Here is an 8,787-nt window from a genome sequence, read left to right as displayed (position 1 = left end):
AATCTACCACCACTGCCCCAACTACAACAAGTGCTGTACCAACCACCACCACTGCCCCAACTACAACAACTACTGTAAAATCCACCACGACTGCCCCAACTACAAGTGCTGTACCACCCATCACCACTGCCCCAACTACAACTACTGTAAAATCCACCACCACTGCCCCAACTACAACAAGTGCTGTACCATCCACCACCGCTGCCCCAACTACAACAGGTTCTGTACCATCGACATCCACAGCACCAACTACAAGTACCACTGGCATAACAGCGTCAACAGTTATATACTTTGTAAAACCAGTAACTAAAATTATCCTTACTCTTCCACCGTTCCCTCCTGTTTCCACTAGAAATGTCACAGTGATGAATTATACTGTTGCCACAACTACTCCTTCAGCTATTATCACTCCTGGTATGTCACCATTTGTTATTTTGTCTCTAGTTTTGTTTATACTTGTAACACGTTTGGCTAATGCTTACCTTTTATACAAAGCGATATAAGTTGCTGTCAGGAATATTGTGACTCTTTCTGCTCACTCAATTTTATTTAATTATATTTGCATTCTTTTATTGTTTTATTCTTTGACTTGTTTCTGTCATTTAAGTGAGGCCATGCTGGAGCATCACCTTTCCTGTTGTTAAAATCTTTTCTACTATAAGCACATTTTAATGCTGGGTCTAGTCAATTACATTGACCCCCACTGCTCAGCTGGTATGCATTTCATTGATCCTGAAAGGATGAAAGGTAAAAGCAACCTTGTTGCTATTTGAACTCAGAATGAAAAGCCAGAAGATATGCTTGTAGTCATTTTGTCTGGCATGCAATGGATTGTGGCAGGCTCACTGCCTCTGCTTCCTTTAAAAGAACAATATGCCATCTCAATCAATCTCAAATTAACCTATAATCTATTTGTATGGCTAATAATTTTGTGGAATAGTTATATTTTAATTTTCTTTTCCTTTTTCATAATTTTGGACTGGAATAAACATTTCAAAGTTAAATGTTTTTCTCGTATTATTACATTCAACATGCATATATTTAAAATTACAAATAAATTTGTATGCAGATTTGTGTCTGTGAGAGAGAGAGAGAGAGAGAGAGAGAGAGAGAGAGAGAGAGAGAGAGAGAGAGAACTGATAAGATAGTTTATATGAACATAGAATGTTTTGATTAAAGACTGCACCAAGCTCCAATGTCAGTTTTGGCATTGTTTCTATGGCTGGATGCCCTTTATAATGCCACCCCCTTTACAGTGTGTACTGGATGGTTTTTGCATGGCACCAGCATTAGTAGGTCACCACACAGCTTGTAAGACTAAGATCCTTTTTACTGAGAAGGACTACAGTAGAGTGGGGCGTTGCTGAAGCATATATTTGGTATTATGCTTCAGTAATTAAATGTAATTATCATCACTTTAAAATTATCTATCAGTTGCATCTAAGAATATTTGCTATCATCTGTATTATTTCTATCCCTAACATGATTTTTATGGGTTTATTCTTGAAGTAAAGGATTAATTATTCTAAAAAGTGCCAGAAAAAGTAGAGTAAAATTACCATGAAGAGTAGAATATCCAATGTGTTGGAAAGTCCTTCTTCAGAAAAAGGCAACAAAATGAAAAAAAAGAAAAGAAAGATAACTGAATTATGTGTCCTGTATGTTTGAGAAAGTGGCAGCTAGTGAAGAACACAAAAGAATGTGAGCTTCATATGTAGACAGGAAGTGATAGGAGAGAGAAACGTGGTGAGAGAATGAGAATGAGAATGAAAGGGAAATGAAAAGAGGAGGGGAAAATTGAGATAAGAGGGAAAGCTGAAGAACATGAAAGGGTTTACAGAACTATGAGGAGGTGTAGAAGTAGAAGAGTGAGGGAAGTGTTTAAACCTATTGGTAACATGGTCTCAAGTTCAAATATAAAATGTTCTTTTTTTGTCAATGTTTTGAATGAATATTTTACCTTTTGCTCTTTTTTTATCCTTCAGCTTTCCTCCCACTTAAATTTTTCCTTTTCAGTTTTTCTTCTTTGTTTTATTTCTCTTTCCTCCCCCTCTCTCTCACCAAGTTTCTCTTTCTCTACTGCTTCATTTCTATGTATGAAGCTCACATTCTCATGAGTTACTCATCAGTTGCAACCAGTTTCTCAACCATAAAGGATATGAAACTCTTCTGTCTTTTATTTCCTACCTGTCATCTCTACTTTAAAGAAGGACACTGTCTGAAACATTGTTTCCACATAACACAAGTTTTACCAATATAGATTGCCACCAGTCTCTTTGGATAATGTTTTATCTACAGTATTTTATGCATATGTTTTGATACAGCCTTTTTGTTTTCCATGATTTCATTTATTTAATTATTTTTCAGTTATTTGTTTATAATCCTTGACTACATTTTTTTTTCTGTTTTGTATCATTTCCATTTAAATATATTTTTCAGTTTGTGCCCTCACTCCTTGTGAAATTGAATTATTATTGGGATTCATTCCGGGAGATGTCGTTGGTTGGGTTGAAAAAGATGGCATTTCAGGTGTCACTAGTGATGCGGAAGTAGTGCATGCTAATGATAAAATTGAAGATGGTGTTACAGTTTATATTCAGTGTAATAACTGGTAAGTACAGAAAATGTGTGACTGAATTTCATTGAATATTAAGGGTTATACTGTAATTATTACAGGGAAAAGAAGACCTGTTTACATTTATTTTCTTTCATTTGGATTGAAAGAATATTATTTTAAAGTAGAAACTCATGGAATGATTTTACAGATATATGTATAGAGAAATAACCATTTTAAAACTTTAATGTTGTATAACATTTTAAAAAAATGAATTTTAGGGATTTTAACAATGCAGAAAATTTATTTTTAGATCAAAACTGGAATTTTACATTTTTACTTCCATTTTATATTGAAATATAACATTGTTTAGAGCCCACTTCTCTTATCTTTGGCACTTGGCCACTTTAGTTGGTGCCACTCTCTCTCTCTCTCTCTCAGCTAAGAGATCTTTGTCTTGCAAGCTGCCTGGTGACCCTGTGGGTGCTGGAGCCTCATAGAAAGCACCTGTGCTGGTACCATGTAAAAAGCACCCGTGCTGGTGTCACATAAAAAGCACCCAGTACACTCTGTAAAGTGGTTGGTGTTAGGAAAGGCATCCAGCTATAGAAACCCTGCTAAAACAGACAACTGGAGCCTGGTGCAGCTCTCCAGCTTGACAGCTCCTGTCAAACCGTCCAACCCATGCCAGCAAAGAAAAATGGACGTTAAATGCTGACATGATGATGATAATGACGGGAAGGAAGATATTAAATGTACTAACTTTACAATAATTATAAGTTAAGACTTCTTAATTAAAAGTTAGCTATTGACATTTCATATACAGACATATATGCAATATATATAATATAACTAATTATAACTAATTATTTGTCATATCTTGCATTGTAACAAATAAAACTGTAACACAAATTTTGGATTAGCTATCATTGGCTCTGAATCATTTTGTGAATTTAATAATCATCATTAATTAAAGCTATTCTTTCTCTTTGCTTCTCATCCATTGCCGTTCTGAGTTTCTTGCAGTTATGTATTTATTCAGACTCCTCTTCTGTATATGTGTGTGTGTGTGTGTGTGTGTGTGTGTGTGTGTGTGTGAGTGTGTGTGTGTGCGTGCACACACACATACATGCTTCTATATATGTATATTATATATATATATATCTAACATTTTTTCCAGTACTTGTGACAAGAAGAAGTTGCAATGCACTAGTAAGATATGTCATGGTATGTAGACTTCTATGTTTTTTATTTATTTATTCTAGGATTAAGTGATGCATTAATACTGGCAGTATAAGCAAAATTCTCCTTCTTCACCAGGTAGGTATGTAGATGACATCCTCCCAGGAAGAGGCTAACAGAATATTCAGGACGTTCAACAACATGGACACGAACATAAAGTTCACTATAGAACATCCCGACAACACTGGATCACTATCACTACTTGACTTCCAACTGAAAATAATGGAAGAAGGAGAGATCCATACTGAGTTCTACAGGAAAGCAGCCAGTAGAGATATGTTTGTCCAGTACAGTTCAGCACTTCCACTTGGTGCCAAATTAGGATAATCCATAAATGAACTTGCATGCATCCAGAGCCAGTGCAGCAGGATAGAAGACAAGGTGACCCATCCAAAGAGACATAAGAAGAGAAGGACTAGACATACAACTAGCTCACTCCGGCCCCTCTCTGAGAAGACACCTCACAAAGAAACGGGCAAAGAACAGCAATCAATGCACACTAGCAAACTGTCTCATCCGTGACCCAGACTTATGCCAATGGGTAAATGTGTATAGAATACAATGTAACAAATGCAACAAGTTCTATGTGGGTAGCACAACAAGACCATTACACGTTTGCATCAAAGAACATCTGAATACGAGAGCCTCTTCCTTCAGAAAACATCTAGACATATATAACTTTGAAGCAGCACTACAGATATGCCAGCACACTCGAGCTTGAGACATGGCTGCCCTCGTGCACTTCTCATGAGGAATTCCAGAAGGAGCTTCACGAGACCAGTGCAAAGATGCTTCCGGGAGAAAAAAAAAGGAAAGAAAAAAAAATCGATGGTAGCAGTGACTCGAACAATTCCTAGGGATATCTGAAGAAGGAATTTTTATATTCCAAAATATTACATCAGACTATGGATGATTAAACTACACCGGTTATTATAGTCCATTGTTATTATAGTGCATTGTTGTGCCATTCAAAAACACTTTATTATTATTTTTTACAAACAACACACAATGCTTCAAGCGAACTACAATACTCTCCTAGCTTTATTTCTCAGTTTTAGCTTCTTTCACCACTTCATATAAATGTCGTTAAGTTATCTTCATACAATGTTGAGGCAAAATATGTTTGTTATGCTCAATATTTTTGAAGTTTTTACTGTTTTTATTCCAGTTTTTCTTATATATATATATATATATATATATATATATATAGTTCAAATTTACAGAAAAACAAAAGATGAGACTGGTGTAGGGACAACAAGCAGGTGTATTAGTTTAATGTTTGAGAAAATGGAAAATTTTTTTACATTTTAAGCCTACTTAAAAACGGAGATAGAAAAACTGTGCAGAGTTCAGTGATTTGTGTGTGTATGTGTGTGTGTGTGTGAAAGTGAATGGCTTTGTGGTTAGGCTGTTGCACTCATGATCACTAGGTTGTGGGTTTGACTACAAGACCAATCCCCAAGTTGAGTTCTTGAGAAAAACATTTAATTTCCTGTTGCCGCAGTCCACTCAACTGTAACTGGGTAACTCTGTGACAGACTAGCCTTCTTAACAGTGGGGAACGGTGGCCTGCTCACCTAGCTAGTGGGGCAGCATCATTTGAAAGCTAGAATAATATAAAATGCATTGTGACCAGTGCTGTATAACAACATTCAATAGTCTGGGTGACCATATAATTATATCATCATCATTTAGCATTCATTGTCCATGCTGGCATGGGTTGGACGGTTTGACCAGGCTGGTAAGTTGAGTGGCTGCACCAGACTCCAGTCTGATTTGACATGGTTTCTATGGCTGGCTGCCTTGCCTAAAGCCAGCCACTCCAAGACTGTAAGGGGTGCTTTTACATGCCACCAGCATGGGTGCAAGTTGTGTGACACCAACATCTGCCATGACTACAATTTCATTTGGCTTGATGGGCCTCGTTCTCAAGTACAGCATATTGTCGAAGGTCTCAGTTATCCGTCATTGTCTCTGTTAGGCCCAACGCTTCAAAGGTGCTTTTTACATGCCATTGGCATGAGTGCCAGTTATGTGACACCAGCATTGGCCACATTGCCTCAGTGAGGCCCAGTGCTCAACAAGTGCATTTATGTAATATATATATAATTATATATATTTTGCTTTGTCTTAAAGAAAGGCAGTGCCCATGAATCTTTACTGGTTGTCTAATTCCTGTAGGAGAGATGAAGAACCAGAGACATGATTCAGATGCTTGCAGTTGATTGGACTCTGTTGAAGACACCCAAAAGCAAGGCAGTGGTGTTAAATTGAGTGATGTAGTAAATCTACCACACAAACAGGTTGTAATGAGATTTCCACTCAAAATGCAAAGAACCAGAACAAGTGCTACGATGTACCTTACCTGACAATCAAATGATTTTGCTAGTCTACCACTCTAGACTGATTCTGAAAGGATGAAAGGTGTTGCTGATCTCGACAAGATTTGAACTCAGAATGCAAAAACACTTTGATGGTCTTTTGACTCTGCCAATTTGCTATCTACATGAGACTGGGAATAGAACAGATAGAGATAAAATGAGATATAGTAAACAATCCAAGAAAATAAGAGCCATTAATATTCTGGTCCAATTACATAAGCTTCTCTATGAAATAGGATAAGACTTGTCTAGAAAATATGACATTTAAGTATATATCATATTTGGTGGTGTGATGGTGCATGCTCTAGTAGTTAGAGTTCTATGCAATCCCTTTGACACCTGATGTGTTGTACACTTTGCACCTGTTCAGGTAATATTGATTTGATGAAAGGAGTGAGCTTATGTACAATGTATTTGATCACTATAAGCAAATCATTTATGGAGGTTGTTCAGCAACAATTGCAGAATCGTCTTCCTCAGACTACGAGAGACTACCTTGGTCATGATCATGATTGTCGTTATATTTGATCACATATTAAGACACACTTTTTTCATTTTCCAAAAAAAAAAAAAAAATCTCAAAACAAATCGCCCTTCGTGCCACATGTGAAGTTGGATCTACATCACATGTTTTTAAATGTAACGAAAATTATTTTTCCTGATTATGTACTGCTGAAATTGAAATGTTTCTAATATTCTCATGCAACTTTTATGTTATCAGATATGCTAAACCCTTGAAAAACTTTCCTGTAGCATTTTGCTTAACTGGTTCATTAGTGAATATAAAATTTTATGTTCTTTCTTTGTACCTCTAATTTATTTTGTGATAATGAAATCATGCTCTATCCTCTCTGAACCACTTATACCACTCCTCCTTGCTCTTTCACCATCTATTTCTCTCTGACTCTGTCTTTCTCTTCAACTGAAGTAGTCAAGTATCTCCTCGATAGTTACCTATTTCTATCCCTCTATTATACTCTAACCTCTCACCTGGCACAAAGCCACTTGCACTGGTTCAACTTCCTCTCACAGCTGAGAGGTCTTTGCCTGACAAGTTGCTTGGTAACCCCTCTGGTGTTGATGCCACAAAAAAAAGCACTCACTATATTCAGTAAAGTAGTTTAGTTTGGAAGTCCATCCAGCAATACAAACCATGCCAAAGCAGACTATGGAACCTGGTACAGCTCTCCAGCCTTGCCAGCCCCTGTCAAACCCTTCACCCTATGGAAGACATATGTTAAATGATGATGAGTATAGTTTTAGGTGTGTTTAATTTTTTTATGTTCCTGATTTTTTTTGCTGTATATGTACATCATCATCATCATCATTTAACGTCTGCTTTCCCTGCTGGCATGGGTTGGATGGCTTGACGGGAGCTGGCCAGGCTGGGAGCTGCACAAGGCTGCAGTTATTTATTTTGGCATGGTTTCTATGACTGGATGCCCTTCTTAATGCCAGTCACTTTACAAAGTGTACTGTGTGCTTTTTATGTAGCACCAGCATCAGTGCTTTTAACGTGGCACCAACACCAGTGCTTCTTAAGTGACACCAGCACCAATGCTTTTTTACATGGTGCCAACACAGGTACTTTCCATGTGGTGCCAACATGGGTGCTCTTTATGTGGTACCAGCACCTGTGGGGTCACCAAGTAGTTTGCAAGACAAGGACCTCTCAGCTGTGAAGGGGAGGTGAACTGAGAGAAGTGGCTGTGTCCCAGGCAAGAGGTTGGAGTATGATAGAGGGAACGGAGAGGGGTAGCTGTCTTACTACAGAGGAGATACTTGGCTACTCCAGCTGGTCAAGGACTATGTTTCACAATATCTTCTATGTAAAGATAGTCTTGTTAACATATAATTTAAGTTTCCTGGACGCTTATATTTTTAATGTGTTACAAATCTAATTATTCTTTTGTGTTTTTACAGGATGTACTTATAATTCGTGGAGTAACTGGGGAGAATGTAGTAAAAGTTGTGATATTGGTAACCGTATTCGTATCAGAGAACGTTTTAAAGGAAAAGGAAATGAACCATGTAACCTGCCTTTAGAACAATCAAGTGACTGCAATTTTGACCCTTGCAAAGGTAACTATTATTAAAAACAGGTGTTAAATGAATGCTTAAAATAGCTATGCATAGGCACGGGAGTGGTTGTGTGGTAAGTAGCTTGCTTACCAACCACCTACTTCCGGGTTTGGTCCCACTGCATGGCACCTTGGGCAAGTGTCTTCTACTAAAGCCTTGTGAATTGATTTGTAGACGGAAACTGAAAGAAGCCCATCATGTATGTATGTGTAGTGAAACTACCTATCATCACTAGATACAAAACTACTATCGCCATTACATACAATCTTCTCATTTAAATATAAATAAATGCGAGCGTAGTAGAGAACCCATACCTTGTCATCACGTGACTGATCATTATTTGAATCGGCAACTTCTTCGAACCGTTCCCGCCAGAACGCAAACTGACCAATCACGGCCCCTAATAAGGTCACGTGATAGAGTATATTTCTACCATCTGGTGAGCCAATAGTTTGTTATAAATAGCTTTAACTCGGCAGCCAAATTCGTCTCGGTCCAGTTTCTCTTTGAGAACTGTTCCGTGTACCA

At 37.5% G+C, this 8,787-nt stretch overlaps 1 protein-coding gene across 1 annotated transcript in view; it reads left to right on the top strand.

Annotated features, from left to right (window-relative positions):
• Positions 1-10: 10 nt before the first annotated feature.
• LOC106867629 (SCO-spondin) overlaps positions 11-8,787 on the top strand; it is a 36,955-nt gene continuing 28,178 nt past the window's right edge. Inside the window, exons 1-4 of the mRNA XM_052975458.1 lie at positions 11-414; positions 2,440-2,611; positions 3,735-3,781; positions 8,101-8,259. Of these exons, the coding sequence (XP_052831418.1) occupies positions 366-414; positions 2,440-2,611; positions 3,735-3,781; positions 8,101-8,259 (427 nt within the window). The 5' untranslated portion in view covers positions 11-365. The remainder of the gene's footprint in view (positions 415-2,439; positions 2,612-3,734; positions 3,782-8,100; positions 8,260-8,787) is intronic.

Source organism: Octopus bimaculoides, chromosome 2 (assembly GCF_001194135.2).
Source record: "Octopus bimaculoides isolate UCB-OBI-ISO-001 chromosome 2, ASM119413v2, whole genome shotgun sequence".
Classification (NCBI taxonomy): domain Eukaryota; kingdom Metazoa; phylum Mollusca; class Cephalopoda; order Octopoda; family Octopodidae; genus Octopus; species Octopus bimaculoides.
This window is presented reverse-complemented; position numbering and strand designations above follow the sequence as displayed.